At 44.1% G+C, this 22,857-nt stretch overlaps 1 protein-coding gene across 1 annotated transcript in view; it reads right to left on the bottom strand.

Annotated features, from left to right (window-relative positions):
• Nucleotides 1–22,857, bottom strand: part of fhod3b (formin homology 2 domain containing 3b) — a 91,177-nt gene that overhangs the window by 5,778 nt on the left and 62,542 nt on the right. The window contains exons 6-25 of the mRNA XM_078287158.1: nucleotides 17,388–17,482; nucleotides 16,226–16,337; nucleotides 15,327–15,421; nucleotides 14,165–14,308; nucleotides 13,697–13,944; nucleotides 12,004–12,132; nucleotides 11,700–11,874; nucleotides 10,423–10,490; nucleotides 9,651–9,758; nucleotides 9,344–9,478; nucleotides 8,691–8,741; nucleotides 7,346–7,536; nucleotides 5,862–6,476; nucleotides 4,820–5,748; nucleotides 3,630–3,788; nucleotides 2,677–2,859; nucleotides 2,241–2,360; nucleotides 1,114–1,275; nucleotides 730–920; nucleotides 320–512 (exon numbers count right to left, since the gene is read on the bottom strand). Of these exons, the coding sequence (XP_078143284.1) occupies nucleotides 320–512; nucleotides 730–920; nucleotides 1,114–1,275; nucleotides 2,241–2,360; nucleotides 2,677–2,859; nucleotides 3,630–3,788; nucleotides 4,820–5,748; nucleotides 5,862–6,476; nucleotides 7,346–7,536; nucleotides 8,691–8,741; nucleotides 9,344–9,478; nucleotides 9,651–9,758; nucleotides 10,423–10,490; nucleotides 11,700–11,874; nucleotides 12,004–12,132; nucleotides 13,697–13,944; nucleotides 14,165–14,308; nucleotides 15,327–15,421; nucleotides 16,226–16,337; nucleotides 17,388–17,482 (4,103 nt within the window). The remainder of the gene's footprint in view (nucleotides 1–319; nucleotides 513–729; nucleotides 921–1,113; nucleotides 1,276–2,240; nucleotides 2,361–2,676; nucleotides 2,860–3,629; nucleotides 3,789–4,819; nucleotides 5,749–5,861; nucleotides 6,477–7,345; nucleotides 7,537–8,690; nucleotides 8,742–9,343; nucleotides 9,479–9,650; nucleotides 9,759–10,422; nucleotides 10,491–11,699; nucleotides 11,875–12,003; nucleotides 12,133–13,696; nucleotides 13,945–14,164; nucleotides 14,309–15,326; nucleotides 15,422–16,225; nucleotides 16,338–17,387; nucleotides 17,483–22,857) is intronic.

Genomic DNA, 22,857 nt, shown 5'->3' with positions numbered 1-22,857 from the left:
AGATTTTAATCATGCAGGGAGGTGTTTGGCCTGGCCTCAGCCTGCTGCTGCTACAGAATGGGATACACTGAAAACAACTCACTGATTGTTGTTATAGTAACCAACTATACATGTGAGTACCGAGGAACAATGCTGATGTCATGACAAATGTATGTGGTGTCTGAAATGGCCACTTATGGTGGGATTTAACTAGTGTCTAAGGAATTGAAATTCAGATTGTTCCATAAAGTTGAGATAGTAGAATCTAAACAAGGAAGAGGATCAGGGAAAATGGAGAAAGTGTGCGCTGTGACCATCGCACTTGGTGAAGACCACTTACATCTGTGATCATTTTTCCTCTGGTCTTGTTCCTCTCTCGGTGGTTGGCCCTCTTCTGTTTCTGCTGTAGCACACGCTCTCTTGTGGTGCGATACTCCAGGGCAAATTCACTGAGGATCTTGCTAAAGCGATGGATGCTGACCTCACGTACTGCATAGGTCGGATGGCCCAGGAACAGCAGGAAGGCATGAAACCTGCAGGTGAGTGGTGAAACATTACATCACTTTACTGGAATCCATTAGTGGTCCCACAGTACAAACCTATGGGTCACGCTTCAGAGTATTATGTAAAATGGCATGTTGTGGCAATAAATCAACAAAACGAAAAAGAATGGCAATAAATCATATTGGAAACAGTGAAAATCAAAGACACCATAAGGTTATGTAATCAGTAATCTACAACTGAACGTACCTGTTGATTATTCTTCGATGTACAATCTTCAGAATAATAATTCTTTCCGCACAGTCTTTTAGGAAGTCTGACATTTTTTGTTTCAGTGCTGGTTTCATCTCATGCTTCGCGATGACCTTGAGGTGATCCCAGGATGCTTTGCACCTTCGCTCCATCTGGGCCAGATTGTCCTGAAGCTGATCGAAGTCCACCTGAGGACGACATGACAGACAGAATTCACATCACACTGTTTGCAACTATGATTAATAATAATGTATTATTGTAGTGTATTAGCACAAACGAATGAATAGTATTTAGGGGTTTAGCTTAAGTTTATGTTCTTATTCTGTGCTTGTTCCAAGCTACACATCATAATGCATAATACAAAAAAAAAACGAGACAAACCTTTGCCAAGCGGGTGATGGCTCCTATCTCGGAGTAGAGATCAGAGCTGTCTGGAAACTTCTCGACCACAATGGAGCAGGCGTGGTGCAGCAGCGACTGCTTATGAACTGTGTCCTTCACCTCCGGAACCTTCTCCAAGTAATTCAGCTCAAAGCCTTTAGCCTAGAGATGCAGGCACACACACAGCAACACGCTCATGATGTGAGGCGGAAAAAAACAAAACATAAAACAGTCTGAAATGAAAAAATCAAGAGCCCCTACTTGAGGACCAAATTGCAGTGAATTTCCTTTTTGGCGGGGTCAGAAAAAAGGGGCTCAATGGAGTGCGCAGAGTAGATATGCAGATTCATTAGGCTGTGATTATCAGAAACCACAATCAACTGCAGACCCAACCAATTGTTATGCTCGCTGCAGCAGAGCTAAGAAACCCAGAATATATCATGAAAGACATAATCCTAACAGGAGCTCCCTTGTTCCTCTGCCAGTTTTAAATGGGTTACTGTAAAATATAAATGCAGCCATTATTTACGGGAACTTGTTTTGATGCTGATGACTTATGTTTCCCCCGTGCTTGGCTCTCGGGATATCGGAGGTTCAGACACACACACACACACACACACAGATATGCACGTGCACACAGAGGCAATGCACACACACACACGCACAGACACACATAAGGCCAGAGAAACACAGAACACATGCAGATGCAAACACACACGCGTGCAGCCACAGAAACACAGAAACCCCCAGCACACACTGACAAACATGCAGACGCGCACACACACACACACACACACGTACACGTACAATCTCCCTCCCCTTTTTTCTTCTTTTTCTCCCTCTCAGACAGACAGAGCCAGGTTCAGCAGAGGCCTTGACAAACTTTCTACTGTAGAAGGATAGTGTCTGGTGCAGACAGTCAGGCAGCACACAGCACATTCTTTTACACACAGAGAGCCCACTGTTATCCTTGCCAAGTAAATATGGCGGCGGGGGGGGGGGGTGGGGGGGGTGGGGGAGTGGGAGGAAACGGAGGAAGTGAGTAAAGGAGATTGAGCGAGAGAGAGAGAGAGAGAGAGGAGAGAGAGAGAGCAACCTCCAGGCTATACGTCTTGAAGGTTACTCACATTAGTGCCGTTGAGGAAGTTGCCTATAGCCAGCAGCGTGGCCAGGATGTAGCGGAGTGTCTTGTTCTTCTCTAATTGGTCCATCCCTTCCTTCAGGTCCTGAAGAGGCTCTGCTACTTCCTAAAAGAGCATGACGTCCAAATGTAATCAGGCTCCTTTAGTGACTAGACTAAGTCAAGAAGCACGTTGTTTAAAATCCTGATCATGAATTATGTTTTTCTTTCCCTCTTAATAAACACCAAGAATCCAGACTGCTATATGGTAATGTAAGCTGCTGAGGACATAAAACACAAATTCACTGTGGCATGTGCATTATGAAGTATTTTCAGTATTTTCCTATTTCTGTTTTTCCTTATGTAACTGAAGCATGATCAAAGCGCGGCTCAAGGTGTGATGTAGCTGCAAGTGATACAAAGCAAACAGGAAAGGGCCTGACCTTCTCGACGACCTCGTAGTCCATCTTGAATGCCCACAGCTGCAGGCGGGCAGACAGCTCCGTGATGGAGGAGAGGGTGAGGAGGAACTGCTCAGCGCTGCCCAGGGGAATATCGGGGTTGACCAGCTGAGCCTCCTGGATCCTCTGCTTCTCCTCCTCCGTGGGGATCATCGTCAGGATTTTCTAGGAAAGGGGGATGAAGAGAGGAGGGGGACGGGTGGAGAGAGGAATAGGCTTACTGGATCACTCGTAGAGTCGATATATCAAGAGTCTGGGTAACATTTTACATAATATGTCCGGGAGTTAATAACGGAAAGAGGTGAAGCAAATTGTGTCCGGTATTTCTAGTTCTGCTTTATCTAAGATCTTTGCAGTTGAAAAAAAAGTCTGTTTTCCGTGCAAACTTGTGACACATCTGAACTTTCCACCTCTCTTTTGTTGTCTGGCTGAAAATACTTCCAGAGACAAAAGGTGGAGAAGAATACTACTCCTCTCTGTTGAGAATGAACTCAAGGAAAAGCTTTGAAAACAGGTTATGTAATACCAAAGGGATGCAACATTAATCATTATCTGCTGATCTGAAGTCCTCCAAAAGTCTATATTTGGGTTTTAAAAATGACCTGAAAATATGCATGTGTTGCTAACCTTTAATCATCCCTGTGATTAATTATGTGAGATCAGCCAAAAAGCCAGCCGTTCAGCTAGAAAATCACATGATACGTCAACATTGCGGGCAATCCCAACTAAGTGAAACCTTTTTTGAGACAGATCTCTCGTTTGGGGAAATCCGTTAGACATGTATTTTGGTGAGCTTGGTAAATATCATTCAACAAAACCATGTTTGTTTTGGACCGAGTCAGCATGAATGGGTTTTGTTTGATGGGTCAGCACTAGACAGGATTTAAAATATACAGTGCCAATATGGATATTTATTTTATAAAAAAACTGCTTACCTCGATGCCCTCCTTGTTCAATGCATACTCATCAAAGTTGAGGATGGCAGTCTTGATGGTGCGTGGAGGAGGTAAGACGGTCAAGCCAATGTTTATAGCGTTGCTACGTTTGGAGTCCAGAACTATGATTTCTTGTCGTTTGCCATCAACTGCTGTTTTCTGTGACAGATACAAAACAGAATCAGACATCAGGGGTTAAACTTTGCACATTTTATTATGTTTTTCTTGGGGAATGGAAATAGTTCCTAATGATTTAAAGCTGCAATAGAAAAGATTTGTATGTAAAATACACCAACTTGTCAGCCTAAATCACAAAGTGGAGCTGTGACAGAGAAGAGCATCCCATTATCCCTAATTGAGATGCTGTAGATTCGCCCTGTTTACCCAGATTTCATTCTGGTTTTGAGTATTGTCACTGGCGGGAATTCTCCGCACACAGGAAGCAATGAATCAAAACTTGAGAGCCAAATACAAAACTTTGTCCTGAACAGCAGAGAGCGAGCCCTTTGTCCAGAGAAAACTGGACTCACCAACGATGGCTTAATTTGCTGCCAAAATATTTTCAACCAGCAGCTGCTATGAGGAAGAAATTTAGGTCCAAGGAGTGTGCAGTTTACTGACATTATTGTACACAGCCTCTGGGTATGGGTCTCAGTTCAGTTATCTCTTGCTTCCACTTGCTGCCACCAACGTGTTAAATTGACTGGTGCAAATTAATGAAAGGACAGAGATAGGCTAATGGTGAAAATGCCATGAACATCAGATAACAGTGAAGCATAAATACTGACCAAATAGTTTCAGACAGCCAAGTGAGGAAAGTGAGAAAAAGAACCTCATAGATGACAGACAGCACCTCCGATGGGGTCTGATCCATCACCTTCTCCTTCATACTGTCTACTCCCCAGTTGAGAAGGGGTTGACCTACATCGAAGACAATCTGTTCTGCATCCTGTGCTTCCTCATGTACAGTGAGAGACCCAGGGGGACCGTGGTTGGGCCAAGTCTAGCGCTACACTCACCAACTGATCCTCTCAAATACCCTTAAACTTCAACATGCATCTCACCACAACAGGAGATATTAAGCTATGGGGTGTAAACTGAAGCACAGAAGAAAAATAAACCAGCTTTCTCCAAGAGTGTATATAAATACTGCATGGTTATACTGTAACAGCAGTACAACACTAAGTTACCTTTGTAACAGGCAGCTCCTTAGATTTGGACTCAAACAGCTGCTCCAGCTTGGATGTGTCCAGTTTGACTGGCTCCAGTTTGGACCACAGAGACTCCTTGCAGCATTTCTGGCTCTTATACTGCCAGTCCGTGGGGCGCACCTCGTTCCAGAAGAGACGGATGGTCTTCTTCTTCTTCTGGAAGAGAGGGGCCTCCCCTCGACTCAGCTGAGGGGAGGGCGGGGGGATAGGGGCCATGAATGGTGGCGGTGGGGGCATCATCGTGCCAAGGATGGGAGGAGGTGGGGGGCACCCAAACAAGGGCGGGGGTGGTGGCAGGGCAGAGTTGTATGGAGGAGGGGGGGGTGGTGGTATGAGGTCACTAGACCCCATCACACTGTCCATATCTAGAATGTCCAAGTCATCCTCATCTCTTAGGTCTGTGAAGTCCATCTCTTTGATCCGTAGCTCCCTGGGCGCCGCCATCAGCTGATCCCAGATATAGTCTGACTCCTTCTTCGGTGGTAAGGGCGATGAGACGGCGGGTGCAGCTTTGTCAGTCTGAGGCTGCTGCTGCTGGTCTTTTGAGGCCTCAGTCTCAGGAGGAAACGTTAGGCCCTTGACCAAATCTCCAAACTTCTCTGCCACTGCCCGGACGCTGCCCTGGTTGTCCAGATGTCCCACCTCCATTTTTCTCAAACTTTCCTCTCTGGCCTGTCTGTGTGCCTCCAGTGTGGAGATCCTGCTGGCCAGGCTCGCCACAGAGGAGTCGTGGACTTCCGTCTCCTTCTCACATTCACATTTCTCTTTCTCTGTCTCTCCTACTTTCCCTTCATCCTCGCTGGGCGTCTTCTGAGCATAGAGCATGTCCAGCATGAAGCGCTTGCTGTTGAGTATTTTGCTGCACTGGTCATTTACATCTGCCTCTTTAATGCACTGTGTCCACTGGCCTGTTGTTAAAGAAAAAACATGGAATTTTAACGCAGAATAACTTTTAACGTAGAATAACTGATTACTTATTTATCTTTAATATGCAATAAATAAAATTAGCAGTAAACCATACCTGCTTCAATGTCATTGGTCAGTTTCTCCTCGCGCTCCTCCCTCTCTAGAGTGCTACTAGCCGAGGAGATGCTGGATGCAGAGCAGTTGTCCTTTTCATTCACTTCCTCATTCTGTCTCTCCTTCTCACTCAGCAGTACACTGTCCTCTACATCCCTTTCCATTGGCTGCTCCCTCTCTGACTCCTCCTCCACCTCCACCTCCACCTCCACCTCCACCTCCACATCCACCTCCACCTCCACCTCCACTCCTTCTGGATCCACATCTGGCTCTCCCACCTCTGCTACCTCCTCAACTACCTCCGCTTCTTCTACCTGCTCCTCTACCGCCGCCTCATCCATGGACTGTCTCTTTTCCTCAAGCTTCTCCTCCTCTTGCCTCTCTTCTGTCTTCATGCCCGCCTGTTCGTCTAACACTGGCTCTACCGTTGCATTCTGGTGGGATCGAGTCTCAGCAACATCCTCTGTCTCTGTCTCTGCAGGCGACTCTGTCTCAGTCTGCTGCTCGTCTGGCTCGGAGGGAGGTACGGGGGAAGGTCCTGATACTGTTAACTCTGGCGCTGGACTTCTGGTTCTGGTCTGTGGGTCAAGGTTTGGCTCTGAGATACGTTCTGTTCCTGGAAGAGAAATCAAAACAAAGTGCAACAAAATGATACTTTAGGGATTTAAGTTGTGTTCCTTTAAATGATCTGATAGTCTTCAGAAACATTCTTGTTTACAATCAAAACAGCATGAAATAGCTTCCTGACATATCCTTAATTGGAGTGATAAATTGTCTGAAGTTAACGTAGCGTTTCAGACCTTGGAAGTAATTTACAAAGCAGTCATCAAAGTGTATTGCCATGATTCATGGCCATACAACATGACTGTAAGCCACAATGCGAGTGGCTCTGAGAGAGAGTGCGTGATATGAGTTACAACTTGTATAAGGAAACTAGTTTCATTTGAATCGGCGTGAAGTAAAGTTGTACGTTCCATCATATAAACTTCTGTAATATTGAAAGGTAAGAAGGTCAGTGACACAAAAGTATTTAGTTTTTCCTGCAGAATATCAGTGTAACTTCACGATTACACAAGAAAACACCTTTTTGGTTGTAGCCAAGACAAACCATCTACAAATCAATGAGGCTGTCTTATTCAAACTATTTTACCATTCAGCTATCTAGATAAGTATGCACAGTATCCCCCCCCCCCTATTTTCCTACAATAGCCCTGTTTCACATATATATATTTTTATAAGGATTTTAAGAGTCAAGCAGTTATTCTCAATCGGCACTTGCCAACAAAATTCCAGCTGAATCTAATTTCAGTGTGAGAATCACCCGCCAAGTGTTAATACCAAGCCCAGCATGTTTGACAGGTGGGCATGAAGAGCACTGATGGCCTATATTGTCTCTGCCAGCTCTCTAAGCCAATGTTACAATCCATCCATGCCCATATCTCCGGAGCACTAATGTTGAATAAATGGTTGGCTAACATCATTTACCCGATGTTTGGACTGGACTGGCGACTACGTCTTCCTGTGAGATGATGGATGAAGGTGTGACGCAGCGAGACGCAGAGCGGCTGGCGGGGTTGGGACTCAGACACAAAGTGATCTCTGTCCGTCCTCTTGTCGGCGCTCTGGTGTGCTCCCTCTCAAACTCCTCTGCAGCCAGCCTCTCCACAGCCTTGTACCTGCAACACAGACGGACAGCTATCAGAAGTGTGCACACTATGTTTTAGGCTGTATGTTGATCCACTGGAAGTTTTAGTAACTCTTCAAATTTCAGCCCAGTCATTTTTGTAATTATGGCATAATTAGCCGGTAACATAATAAGTGTACACATAGATTGGGCATTGTTTATCTTTACTGATTCAGAATGTTTTCAAAGTGGCGCCAAATCTCACCAGTAAATCGTTCATGCGAAACCTCGTAACTCCAATTTTGGTGATTTTCATTTTTTCACTTCAGTTGTGAAGGATTAGATCGTCTTCTATGGGCTGAGAAAATTCTACTATCCTTGGGATTATAAAACCCTTTCAAACCTCATTGGATAAAAACAAGCGCCTGAAAAGATGACATTTAGATACAAGGTTTTCAGCTGACAGCGACAAAATATTCAGTCAAGTTGTGGTGAATGATAGTTGTGGTCAACAGAGCCAGTTCTGTTAAATTTTGTGACATTTTTATGTTTTATTACTGGGTAATTGTGGAACAATGGAGTAGTAATCTTAAGTATTACTAAAAAGTCTCAAATGAAAGTTATTTCCTCTTCTTTTTTGAAAGTGCCAAATTGCTCTTCAACATCTTTGATTATTGTTCAGCTGGTAAAGGCCTACATATATCTGAACACAATAAATGACTAACAAATGAAACAAGAGTGTTTTCTGATCTTGATTTGCACATTATTTACAACTAAAAGAGATGTATGTTACAATTTACAATTCACAAGATTGTAAAAGGTGAGGGAGTATCTATGAAGTCTAAATACTGTACGATACATTGAAAATATTGCACAATGTTTCTTGTGCATGCATTTGTATACACAGACAGACAGACAGACAGACACACACACACACACACACACACACACACACACACACACACCAGATCCATGCCAAAACGCAATTACACACCTTGTCCTGCTAAGTTTGGGATGTCTTAATGCTGAGCAGGCCTACTGGGGCCCTGACACCTATAATTCAGCCTGAGGCAAGGTGCAACTCAAGTTTACATCTGCTATCAATTTCAAAACAAGATCTCAAAGCATTCACAAACTTCCTTTGGGTTTTATGGTCTGTATTGTCACTACTGCAGCGTTATTGTGAACCCATGGAAGTAAACTCACCTATCTTCTCTGGCTTGTCTTGCTTCTTCCCTCTTGTCTGCATAATCTCGACTGAGAGAGAGAGAGAGAGAGAGAGAGAGATGAGTGAGTGAATAAGAGACAGATAATTTAAGACCTGTATTTCACTGTACATATAAATTAATATATAATTCATATATAATTAATGTTTGCTTTTGCATGCATACAGTATTAAACGTATCTGATGAGCTATCTAACTCAAAAGGGCGATGTGATAAGGGCAAGGGGATAAAACAGAGCAACATAATAGTCTTAAACTAGACACCTGAGCCTCGCAGCAGTCTGACATCCTGAAGTAGCCTTTACATGACCAAGAGAATAAACAAAGAACATTTGCATTTGCATCTACTCCTGCCATGATCCAGTATGTCTAACTGATGACCCTAATAAAAAAGAGACAGCCCAGCTCTTATCAGACTCATGGGAGATTTGTGAATATCTCCCAAGAGTCTGATAAGACCAGAGCCACCTCAGTATTTCATCCAACACACATTCCAACATCAGACAGCTTAGCAGTGCAGTATGATCTTTTAAATTCTTTGTTGGCTGTAGAGCGGCCTATGGTACAGTGTTAAGAAACCATATTGTCTCTCTGATATGAAGCCATGCAGTGCAGGCGGCTGTGTCCGACTCACTTGAAGCGGTTCCTCTCTTCCCTTTCGATCCTCTGCAGGCGCTCCTCTCTCTCCAGGCGTCTCCTCTCTCTCTCTGCAGCCAAAGACTCCTGGTGCTGTCTGTAGGAGGAGGTCAGCAAGCCCCCTAAAGCAGGTCTGCTCGCCAAAGAGAGAGATCAAATGTGAAACCATTGAGTGGTTGTTCTGTGTTTTGGTAGATATTTGTAAATTGGCTCAAAAGGGAGTTCTACAGGTGGGGTGAGTAACATTTAATCATCCATATCTTCCAGATTTTCTCATTTAGTTGTGGAAAAGGTTACACGCTGACCTGTCAGGCTTGGCGTCTGGTGTAGAGTTAACCGAACTGGTGAAGCGATGGATGGGTGTTGTAGAAGCCTGGTGCCTGCCAGGGTACGGAGTGCCATTGGCGCTGATTCTGTTAAAAGAAGGGCAAAAAAGAAATGCTTTTTTCTCTCCTAACACCACTTTGTTCCATTTTAAGACAGAGGAGAGGGTATGACATCTCAACAGGTGCTTTGATGTGCCTGAATGTGTGATATCCAGTGACACAACAAAGTGTTAGATAATGACACTTTCCTTTCCAGTGTCATATTGCTGGACAGTTCACACCGAGCTGTGCCCGTGTTGAATAAAACAGCACAGCTTTTAGGCCAGGAGGGAGCTAACTGATGTAAATAACCTTGATATGTCATTCACTCGCATTTGAACAACCCTGTGAGGGAAGCCATGCCAAGACAATCTGTGCTTTCTCTGAAGGGCATCTGCAGGTGGCATGCTCATCCCTGCCTGCGCATGTGGAGGCAATAAAAGACGGTAGACATTAAAGCCACGCAGGCAGCAGGGTGTAAAGGGTTCAACAAGGCAATCATTCACAAGTTGACCTTTTAGAAAGCCCTGCTTCTTTTTTGGGAATTCTTTTATGGCTATGTCGAATGCGATTGTAAATCATGCACATTTTGTCCCGGAACAGTTTGCATTGCACAATGTATATTCATGAAAAACACAAAACTTAAATACATATTATCTGCATTATCCTTGCACACACTTCTAACAGTTGACTCGATGACTGCTGGCCTTACCTTTCAGCCCAGCAGGGCTTTCTAGCTGTGTAAGACGTATGGGAGTTGTTTGTATGTGATGCATCTGTCTGACTGCAGAGAGATGGCACAGTGAGAAGAGAAAGAGAGGGACAGTCAGGTCAGGCTGTCCAAAGATAGAAGAATGTGCAAGTGTTAGTCACAGAGACAGGGTAGTGAGACAGTAGTCGGAGGTAAGAGGGCTGCAAGACACACGACAACAGAGCCGAGAGGAGCAAGACGATATCTCTGTCAATCTTACCAATGCAGTGTGTTCTGTAGAAAACAATGAAACCAATCTAAATCCTCACGAAGCTGACTGTTTGAGGAGCTTTCATTGGCTCACTTGCTATTGTCCCCTACATAGGGAACAGGGGATCATTTATGCTTAGATGGGATCAGGGATACACGCTGAGGCACTGCTGTGCCAGTCCAGATTTGGCAGTCCATCCTGTTTCTATTGCAACAGATCTCTATGCAGAAACGTGAACAACTAAGAGACAGTCAATTGTGACTTATGTAGCACTTTATGCTTGGAATTCATTGATGGACTTGTCTTGGATTAACTGTGGTGCAGTACCACAATGAAAGGCAGATGAGCAGTAAATGTCAGCAAAATGTAGTGTTTTCCACAGGAACATCTTTCTTTCCAGCAACTGAGCAAAGGAAGTAATATGTCTTTGTTCAAACCTTCTGCTGCTTTTTTCTATATGCCATTGGAGATGATAGATGCAACATAAATCACATCTGACGAGAAATGTATCAGTTTCTGGCCACTGTGACCTTTAATACCTAAAGGACCAGGATTAGAAACAAAACAAGATTTCAACTTGTAGTATTACTGTATCTTTGCTTTTACTCTGAAGATGCTTACAGGTACAGCCGTATGTCTGCTGGGTGTACAGTGAGCTACCCGGGCAAACACAGACACAGACACCAGTGATGTGGAGGACAGTGTTTCAACATTGTGAGACTTAATGGGAGTACAGATGCAACGTGAGTAGGTGAACTGTAGCTCCTACGCTCTACCTGTAGCGCCTTTCTCTGTCCTGGCCCTTCTCACCTTCCTTGGCCCCAACAGACACCTGGCTCTGGTTCAAGTCAGGGGAGAGAGGGAGAGGATGGGGGAGAGAGGTTGGGGTCGACTGACGTCCTCTCAGGGGGGAGGAGGAGGAGGAGGAAGAAGAGGCTACAGAGATGCACTGGCTCAGAGGGCGTGCAGAGCCCGGCACTCTCCTCAAAGCAGCAGGGAAGATGCGGTCAGGTTGTTGGGGAGGGACAAGGCAAGGACTAAAGGCCCTGTGTTTGGGTGGGGTGGACACAGGAGGAGACGCCCTGGTCTTGGAGCTGAGATATTCTCTCTCCCCTTCAGGCTCACTGGCATTAGGGATGATGTTGACCATACACTTTAAAGTCAAACACACGTTAGAGGTGTCCGCTACAGCTGGAACCACACTAGGAGGACAAAATACAAGAATAGGAGCACAAAGGGAAAGTGAACGGAATAATCATACTTTGAAACGACAGAGAAACTAGGGAAACGGTAGGGAAATCACTCGTGGGAAACCTGTTGGCCTAAAATACCTGTGAACGCCCTGTCTAGAGGACTCAGTGACTGGATGACTTTCATCGTCTGCCTCTTCCTCGTCCTCGTCCTCCTCATCCTCTCCCTCCTCCTCCTCTTCCTCCTCTTCTTCCTCCTCTTCCTCTTCTCTGTGATGAGAAGGAGGGGTCGAGGAATGGATGGAGGGAAGGGAGGATGTAGGCAGGAGAGAGGGAAGAGAAGAGAAATTGGACAGAGACAACATGAAAACACACACCGGAAAATGGCCCAGCAGAGACAACAAAGAAGTGACGGACAACAACAAAGCGAAGGAGTATTAGGATAAGAATAGACAATGAAAGAGACTGAAGAAAGTTAGTAAGTTTTCATGCCATTCTCTTCCGATGATGTCCCTAAACACTTTGGTTGAAGTGGATATGCACAGCCAAGTGTTAAAACTACATTAAAGATAAAAGGTGTAGGATAGTGGCATTTTTACAGATGATTCTAATGAGGAATATTCTGAGAAAAACGGCTAATTCAATAACCAGTGTTGTGGCAGTTGTGGTAATATCTTGAGTGTTTGAACTGATATGGGCATACATCGTCATACGTGAGTCTGTGGCCAGTTTGCTGTTAGGATTCCTCTTGGTTGTCTGGATTTCATTAACAATATGGAAAACAGCGATCTTCAAAGGCGGCTTGAATTTCCTGTGGTGGACTGGAAGGAGCTTGTCTGGTATCATATGACCCGCTGGGTTGAATTCAACTCTACCTGAAGACCTGAGTGCTACCAGAGATATTAGTAGGTATGCTACTTAAATAGGCTTTCCATTAATGATAGGGGATCAGATTGTGTGGAAGGCATCTATCTGTGGTGATTTGTAAAGACAAAAGGCAAGTCCCTTATTAATCCCCAACTTCAAACAATTCAAGCCCAGTTTTTGTCCACTGACTTTAGAGACATGCTATAATAAAAAAGTGGGACAAAGGGTTCACAAATAATAATTTCCATGAGCAGGGACTTTGGGACCAAGTTTTTTTTGTGTGCCTGTACAGGACACAGTCCAATCTAATCAAGCTACTGTATAATTAAACAAGACTGCAATTTGCTTCTTGTCTGAATCACCAGTTGTGGTTTCTCTGAGTTTGTGTAGTCACGAAGGCTTGTTGTATATAAAACAGATCATGGCATGGCAGAGTTTTAGTTCAACCCACTGTCTTTGAAGGAAGCATTACTAGTGACAGGCAGAACAAAGCTCATATCACTGTGTTTACAGAAGCTTCCTATTTCCATCAGCTGCAGACGTTGAAGAATTTTTTTGACAGTGGGAAGATTAATTTAAATGTCACTTTGCAACAGCAGCCCCTTTGCCTTTCTTTTATTACTATATAATTAAATTCTCTACATTGGCCCTGGATAGAATAGACACATCTGTCCAAGAATGAAATACAATACAACACTGGCAGTCAAGCTGTTTCCTGTGAAACAGAGAAGAAATGCATGGGCCAGAAATCCTTTGTGATTTTTTTCCCTCAGTGATTTCTCAGACTGGTTCACAAAGACTGGCAGAGAAAAATTAAAATACACAAGATCGAAACGAAACCCTCTTGGCTGACCATTTACAACCAGGATCAGGCCAAGTTCAAGTAAAAATGGAAGCAAGGATAAAGTTCCCTTTCCTCTCTTGAACATCTTCCACCTTTCCACTCCTCTCCGTCTCCTCTCCTCACCTTTCGCTGATGTCTTCGATGCGTTGGCCGCTGAAGGGCAGGAAGCTGCTTGTGTGTGTATGGGGGCTGCAGGGGGATGCTGGGGCAGATGCGTGGCCTCTGCTGTTCTGGAGGGAGTGTCTCCGGCTGCGTCTCCTCTCCAGGCCCCGCCTCTCGTTAGTGCCGCCGACACTGGCCCGCCGGCGGTCCTTCCGACCGCTGGGAGGCAACTGGGTTTCATCGTCACCATCCTCATGGCGTAGAGTCATCTGGGTCAGACACACAAGAACAGCTATAATACACAGTTTCATGACCCTCGGGCCCTCGAACCCTGTTAAAATCCCATGGTATCATTACAAAAATACATGGGCGTCAATGAGAAAATGAGTAAAAAATATTTTGAGAGTTAAGTGAGAGATGTAGGCCTATGAACTTTAGTTTAAGGTCGGTTTTTAGAGTGGTAGTGGGTGGATGTGTGGGGTTCCTGACCTCATAGATGTTGAACTGCTCCATGAGGTCGAGGTCCGTCCCCTTCCTGCTCAGGTGTCTCTGGGCCATGGCTTCAATGCCCTGCTCCTCCAGACAGTCCACCACGTCGTAGTAGGAGTCCTGGTCTGGAAGGCCTGCCAGAGTCTGACACACACATGCGTGCACACAAACACACACACATACATAAACACATGCAATCCAAACATGATTATAGTTCTGTCACATTTTAGATTAACAGTCAGAGAAAAAAACGGTGTCAGTAGAGAAAGTGTGGAAGGACGACTTGAGAAAAAGGGAAAATAAAATGGAGAGAGAATAAAATCTAGAATGAGGGAAACCCCACTGTGAGGAAACTGAAGCTCCATTTACACCTGGTATTAAAATATGATCTGTAAAATGATCAATCTGATAACATCCTTTGCATTTACATCTGGTATTGATATGCGTTCATGATATCTGCAGTCTGTCCACATTGTGATTGGATCTCATTTTCCGTGCACTCTATGCAAAGCAGGTGAATAGGTGGGGAATTGGCACTGTCAACAAAAACAAACATAGCCACTGTAAGGTCAGAAGACGTGACACTGTACAGCCTGGATTTAGTTTTCATTTGAGGCAGACAGGGTCGTCTTTTACGACTGTCATTGCAGTTGCTGTGAACTGCTATAGTGACTCCTTCACTATGAATGAGGGAAAGAAGCAACAGGCGAACGGATGGCGCTTGAGTCCTTCGGTGAAATTCAGTGGATCAGTGCCTCAGAGGGAGTCATGATGTTTCTACCCCATGAGCAGTACTTTCTCACAAATGTGAACACACTGTACGGGTTTGCATTTACACCTGGCTGACTCTGGCTGAGATCCGATCGCAATGTGAGCCAGATCACCTCTGAAAGTGGTTTGGCAGATCCGATCGCATTCTGATTCTAACCCTAACACTAATGCGTGCGTGTGCGTTTACACCTAGCATTTGCATGCAATTTTCCTTGTCCAGATAAGATGTGCACATACAGATCACATTTCAATACCAGGTGTAAATGGGGTCTAAAAGATAGAGGTTAAGAGAGGAGAGAAACAGAGAGCAGACCAAGAGGCAGGGTAAATAAATGTATACTGCTGGTCAATACACTAATAACATTGAAAGCCCTAAGTGGTATTTACTGACCTTATTGATGAGTGTCATGGCATACACCAGCAGCTCTGTATCCACTCCATCCTTCTCATCCAGGATCTCCATGGCGTTTGACCACAGTTTTGTGCCTGCAGCACCATGAGACATGCAACACATTGTAAGTCACATGACAAAAAAAGCTAGACACACCTATCAGTGTTTCAGGGTTTACACCGACACTGCATAAAAATTAAGGTTAAATCTCTGAAACTAATCTGTGCACTCATCTCATGGCGTAAAAAAATATCTGTCACAAACCGTGCAGCTCCACCAAGGTGCATGAATCAAAAAGGAACCAAAGGAATGAAAACAATTCAGCTATTCTTGGGGAACAATTGCTGGCTCCTGTAGGAGAAAAGCAGTCATAGCATTCTTGTGGCGGAGGAAAAACAGAGCAGGACAGTTCAGCGATCGGCGGCTCTGCGCCCCAGCCACCAGGGTCAAGTCCGTCTCCTTCTCACCGGGAGACTGGGGATCAGGTTTTAGTCTCCTTACGCAACAGCAGGAGTGATGGGGTAAGACAGAGCTGAGACAGATGGCTACCCGACCCCTCCACGCCACCGCTCAACCCCCTACTGCAGGCCTAGGCACAATGTGGAGCTTTTAGAGCGGCAGGTAACTGAACCCCACCAGGGGCGAGAGTTACAGTCGTTTTCAATAAGCCTCGTTCCACGCATGGCTAGGGAGCTGCTCAGGACAGCTGATCTGACTACGGTAATGTAATAGGAGCCTGTTTGTGATCTGCGGTCACCTGAACAGCACTGCTACCACTATGGTGGAATTAAATGCGTTTGCAGAGCTCTGCCTTGAATTATCTTATAAACCTGTGTAGATCTTGACATCTGAATGAGTCACTTCAACTGAACTGCTGGCTGGTTAACTTGTGTTCTTACCTCTTTTGGTGTCCACAGCGTTCACAGCCTTTATGAGCAGGGCAGCATTAGCCTCGGTGTACTCCACAAACACCAGCAGCAGCTTCAGGGCCGTCTTCACCACCAGACGAAACTACAGCACACAAAGAGGAAAAACAGTTCATGTGCTGTACTAACACGCAATCCATTTCATTTTAACTGCAAACTATATGTGTTTTACAGCACAGCCACTAACCAACATGATGCAGGATGTGTGCCAGCCCTTGATACTGCAAACACGAAACAGTATCATATTGTCTTAAAAAAGCTTTTCCTGTCTGAATGGTCTTGAGCTATATGATAAGAGCCTCATGATGACATGTGACAATTCATGGGAACATACAGTACTCTGGCCTCCTCATTCCTATATTCCTGTATTCCTATCTATTCCTCACAAGTTTATAAAGGCAAATAGCACAAATGTACTAAAATTTGAATGAAATAAAATCTTGGTAATGATAGTGAACTGAGAAGAAATGGAAAGTATTGCGAAATGGAGAGTGAATAACTAATAGAGAGGGGAGTAATGGATCTTATACACAGCAAAATCAGTGTTAATTTAATTCACAGTCCGAAAATCAACAATCTGCAACCACAACACACTATCTAAACACTTTTAGATAGCTTTGGACACCAACCCCAGAGCCATATCAGCTCCATAAGTAGACAAGCAGCTCTCTAATCAACAACTTGTTAACAACTTGTCACTGAAAAATCAACACGTGTTAACACTGGAAGATTTGCTGTGTAAAGTGACTGGGCAGACATGGCTTTGAGAAAAAAACATGGTGGGTGCCAAATATGTCAATATTTACAGAGGAGGGCTGAAGAGGAATTAGGGAGAACAGAAAAAAGAATGAGACAATCACACTAGAGGGGAGAGGAAGACAAGCCAGTGCTGTTGTCCTCATGTGTTGCTTATCCTCAGTGTGTGTTTCTGCCATGATGCAACCTGGACACTAGAGGGCTGAGGTGACCATGCTGAAATGGTGGAGGCTTGCATGTTGAGACAAAGTGAGGCATGACATTTTTCAGAGTAGTAAACTATATAATTATGTCAAATAAGTCAATGCACAGATTGTGTTATATATGTGATTTTACTACACATATATGGCTGTGGCAGGGATTCATGCATATTCATTACCTTGGAGCCAACAAGGGTGTAAAGCCACTGGACCGTTTCGTTGTGAGATATGAGGCCGTTCATCCCATCCACATACAGCATTATCTGTCCAAGGGCTGGAGAGTGAGAGTGAGAGAGAGAGAGAGAGAGAGAGACAGAGAGAGAGAGAGAGAGAGAGAGAGAGAGAGAGAGAGAGAGAGAGAGAGAGATGGGGTTTGGTTAGATACACATCTGCCATTCCAATTCTGTTATTTTCTTTTCTTCACTGCAAATATGCCAATAACCTTGCATATGTGCGTCCTGCACAACACTGTGTTTGTGTGTGTGTGTGTGTGTGTGTGTATGTACTGCTGCATCAACTCGTTTAGAAAATGTACCACATTGATCATGATTCACAGTGGAACCCTAGCCTTGCAAAGCAGGTGAAATCTTGAAACTTGATCCGCAAGGTCTCATCTGGCTTGCCGATTACTGTCACTCCTCAAACAGAGCTACTGAAATCTGCCCCAGAGATCCTCCTTCATCTTTGTTTGAGTTGATTGTGAAGCCTTTGTGAGAAGAAGGATGCAGTATGTGCAGCAGATTGCTAAGGAATAACATATATAGGAGAAACCAGATGTGACGACAGATGTGATCTGCTCAGAGCGCTTCAGGTCCTCACTAAACTCATTTGTCCTATTTGACCAAAAAATACATTTTCACAGGATTTTCTACTGTGCTAGTGAAAGATGTACATGTGCACATGCACTTGTACAAATACACACACACACACACACAAATATGTGTATTGTTAGTGAAAGAGGTCAGTGAGGCTGCTCTGCCCATATTGATTAAATCTTCATAGAAACTACAGCTGCAATGGAGATGGACCTCGAACAAATCACAACATTTGGTGAAGACGGTGAAAAGGAAATCGGTGCCTGTCCACTCATCTCTCAACTCACTGGACACAACTGGAGGGAAAATATTTGAGCAGACTGACTCAGTGGTCTCTGACATGACTTCCATCTGTAACAGGATACATAAATAAGAACATAATAAGAGCCAAGGGATCTCAATGGGGGGGCACTAAATGTGTAGGGCTTCTGTTAAAAGAGGGGAGCTGGGGGAGGGAGACAAATACCGCTGGACAGGATCAGAACAGACAAAAGCTCCCTTTAAAGCCTGTAGTGTTTTTTACAGGCAGAGAGTGAAATGGTCTGTCAGTGCTTAACAGCGTCTCAGTGGCCATCTCCACACAGCAGAGCACCAACAGGATGAGCTCAGCTTGAGCCCACTGTGACTATATGTGATACATTGGCTGACAAGGAAAGAAAGTCAAAGTATAAACATACATCTGAGGTGGAACAGTTGTTTTTTTTGAGGGGGGAGGTCTGTTTGACTCTTTCTGTTGACAGATGCCATGGTCTTTTGGGGAATTACACATTTTCTGGAAAAGTAATAAGCCACTCACTACCTCAAACTATCCAGTTGATATCTGGAAAACATGAGAAAGGTGATGAGGTTGTACTGATTAAGTTCCTCAGAGATTAACTAGTAGCTTGTGGATTCTCCCTGGGATGCTACAGTTGAAAGGCCAGCTGCTTTGGACTGTTAAAAATCCAGGAAAAAAAGAAAATACTAGATTGGTAGATAGATATTCACTGAACTTTTCCCCATGTCAGAGATTCCACCATGACCAACATCTAGATAAAATACTTGAACAGAAAAGTCAAGAGCTCTTTAAATGAGTCACATACTATCTCTTCTCGGTGTGTTTATTTGAGATTCTCATGACGATTCTTATGAGGGGACTGCAGCTTCTGTTACCTATTTTTTACCTCTCCTCTTCTCCTCTGTAGGAGCATGAGCATTGTGAATATGCTGTAAATAAGCCAAAATTCCCAGGTGCAGCTGTGTGTGCATGGTGCGCGAGTGTGTGTGTGTGTGCGTGGGTGTGTGGGTGCGTGCATGCAGATGGCCCACTGCTGCAGCAGCGGCAGTTCATCTTTTATCAATCAGGGTTAATTACTCACAACATGTCAGGCCAAAGCATTCCAAACAGTCGTGTCCTGCTGCGCTCTGAGGAGTGTGTCGGAGCAGGCAGCGGCACAGACAATATGGCGTATCAAAGCAGACCACATCAGAGTGTGTTTATGAAAACATGATTAACCCCCTCAGTCAGCGGAGGCCAGAGTGTCGCCCTCTCCTGTAACTCCCCCACTTTGTATGACACCACTGTTGATGGATGAGTGGCAGCAGTAATGACTTGCTGTACAGCTGGTCTACTGAGAGTGACTCCATAACAGATTCCTACAGCACATGTTTTGCTATGAAACCTAACTAGCACGTGAAAAGTGGCTAAAATAGAAAGATGCTGCATTGTGTTTATATTCTCTTTCTATGTACACTGTGAGTACACTGTAAGACAAATGACAGTTGCGACTGCTGCTGGATGAGTAACAATCTTCATGCTTCTTTTCAAGTTGGTAGCCGAGGTCTGACCCGCAGTATCATCACAGCACAGACTTTTATCTGTCGGGTGCACCTGTGTACAGTATCTGCCCCGGTGCAAGGAGGTTTTGTGGAATGTCCACTGAACACAGGGGTGAGAAAAGATAGGCGGCCTTAACGAGGCTCTTAAAAGTTGTCATTACACAACATCAATGCTCCGTTGATGATAGATCAGACATTAGTGATTCTTCACAATGTCAACAACAAGCTGAAATGGCTTTTAGATCATTTTGACATGTTATCATAAGACATTCTATAAAGACATTATTGATAGCTTATGAGGTGGTATTTTACTATAGTATGTTACCAACTGAAATAAGGTCAGACAGAATGGGCGTATCCTAAGTGGATGAAATTTTCAAATACTAATTATGAACTTAAAACAGAAACCGCACAATCATGACCTTTTCTCTCAGATTCATTAAAACTGCTACTTTATGCCATTATTCAATGCCAGCTGCCATTTGTACAGAATTCTACGACTTACTGTAAGTACAACAAACCACATGAATTGCAGTTACCGCACGAACAGTGGAGTAAAGTAAAAGGATCCCATAACTGTTTAAAGAAATTAAAATTGCCTTTCATTATGGGAAACTACACCCTTCAGAGTCTGGTCAGGAACAGTTTAAGGAAACATCTAATCAGTCTCTCAGCAATCACTTTTGTTAACTACAAATGGAACTTATTTCCACACAATTGCGAATAAATTAGTCATGAAACTGACCTGGAAAATGAAAGGTTGCCTCTTTGTTGCAGTTCAGGCTACGACTTCAGAAACTGTGATCCTAATCATTTTATTATGGCATGCTTCCCTCTCCTTGTACCTGTGCAGCATATTGTGGACAATGGAAAATAGCTGAGAAGCTAGGTTGCAGGTCTAGGATTTGTTTTTAAATTCTAGGGCAGACAGTCATCAATAACTTTGGGAGAGGGTTAATAAGAAGAGCATGTGAGGGCTGAGTCTGTACAGGACACCCTCCACTTCAAACACTGATGCAGAGCCAAAAATGTGGGCCTCCATTCAAGTAATCACGAGCAGCTCTACAGTACCTCACACAAAGAACAACAATAACATTGCTCAGTCCCTTCGCATGTATGTCACGTAATGAGATGTTGGCAGACAATGAGCTGCCTTCAAAGCACAGTGATTAGAATTTAAATGTAAGCCATTAAGGCAAAGGATAGCCGGAGAAGAGAGATGAGAAAGATGTGGCTTAAAGGAAACTTGGAAGTGTTCAATGAGCGGCCGGGCATCTGCTCTCTTCACACTCACATTTCCTTCTATGCTTAACATACGTTGCCTTATAATAATGAATACAGTGAGCGCACACACTTGAATGGTATCGAGCTGGACCGCAGACCTACAGATTGGAAGACACAGACCCTGTTCCATGTGTGTGAACCAGAACTCGGGTCTGAAGAGAGAAGTAGGGAATCAAGCGGCTGAGTTTCTGGTTGAAGTCTTGTTTCAGGGCCTCTCCCTGTCCTAAACCACACCAATTATCTTCCTCAGCCCCAGGAATGTACAGGAAGGGCTGCTCCCTGACCGCTGCTGAGGTGCGAACCACTCCGAGGCCTGGGTGGCAGCACCAACCTGAGCCAGCTGACTCTTATGCAGCTGTGAAAAAAACAAACAAACTCAACCTTATCTGTTACGATGCACGAGACCAGCGGCTCCCCCTTCTACAGAACCCTTCCTTTTCCCTCCCACTCAGCGCTCCGCTCCTTGGTTTCATTTACATTTTGGAATTTACCAAAACTGGGTCAGCCAAACTGTCTGTCAGCATGCAACATTTATTTTAGCAGGACTTTGGGATCAGGGCCAGATCTCCATCCCTTACAGTACAACTTACAGCCTCTTATCTTGTTCTGCTCTGCATTAGGCATGAGCTGCACTCACAGCTCTGAAATGTTCCCCCCTGTACCCACATATGCTCCCCTAGCAGGCTGGACCTCCTTTACAGCAAGGCATACCAAAGATGTTTTATTTACATTCTTTCTTTATTATGCTCCAAGATGGACTAATAGACTACTGACTATTTGGTTGGTAACTAACATGAATTTCAACAGTGGATATTAGTGCTCACACTGCTCATCAGATGAACAATCAACAATGACCTATGAATCCTCAATTCCTCGTATCTTCTTTAGCGCGTACTCTTTATTGATAGTGAGTTGTCAGATAAATCAAAGAAACTTTGCATCAGACTTTTACCGATGAAAGAATCTGGTTTGGATCAGGCTAAGGCTTGTCGGAGAATCTTAAGAAAGAAATATGATTCATACAGGTTCTGCCTACACAGGTTTGAGACTGAGAAAAAAAAACATGCTGATCATACTGACTTTCCTGCAGTGAATCTAGATTGGGCAGTGGGGTGTGAAGTGTGTTTCATGACACTGTGATTACACTAAAAGCTGACAGATTTCCTCCTGGCACTGTCTGTAATCATTGCTACTGCATCCATATTTTTCATGCCCCTAGTTAGATTTTGATTTAGAGTCTGTCTCCAGTAAAAAGGCAAGTTTATTACTCAGGCCAATTAAATAGCTCTTATGTGTTCTGGATTAGTGTGACATGTTCATGGGTAACGTTTCATTTGTTATTCAGCAGCCACACGTCTAATCACCCAGACTTAGCCCAGAATTAGATCCAGACTAACTACCTCAGCCAGACCAATTCCAATCACCAAGCCTTATACAGTAAAACAACAGGGGGATGCTTCCATTTTCAGACACAATTTACTGTGGGCCTGAGCCCAAATAAATTCCCCTAAGACAAACAAACAAACCTAATGGAACAATAGCATGAAGTAAGGCAGGGGAAACTCTCCAATGCTTGGCTGAGCCAGCTCTACTGGCACTGGGGCTTTAAACTACCGCAGTGCTGTATATACAGATTAGAGTGAGTTGAGCAGACTGTAGCACAGTAAAGAAAAGAAAGTAGAAAGAAAGCGAAAAGGCAAAATATATACTATCTTGTGTATCCTACAACCTT

This window comes from Centroberyx gerrardi, chromosome 12 (assembly GCF_048128805.1).
Source record: "Centroberyx gerrardi isolate f3 chromosome 12, fCenGer3.hap1.cur.20231027, whole genome shotgun sequence".
Classification (NCBI taxonomy): Eukaryota; Metazoa; Chordata; class Actinopteri; order Beryciformes; family Berycidae; genus Centroberyx; species Centroberyx gerrardi.
The sequence above is the reverse complement of the archived record's forward strand: the minus strand, read 5'-3'. Positions and strand labels throughout refer to the sequence as shown.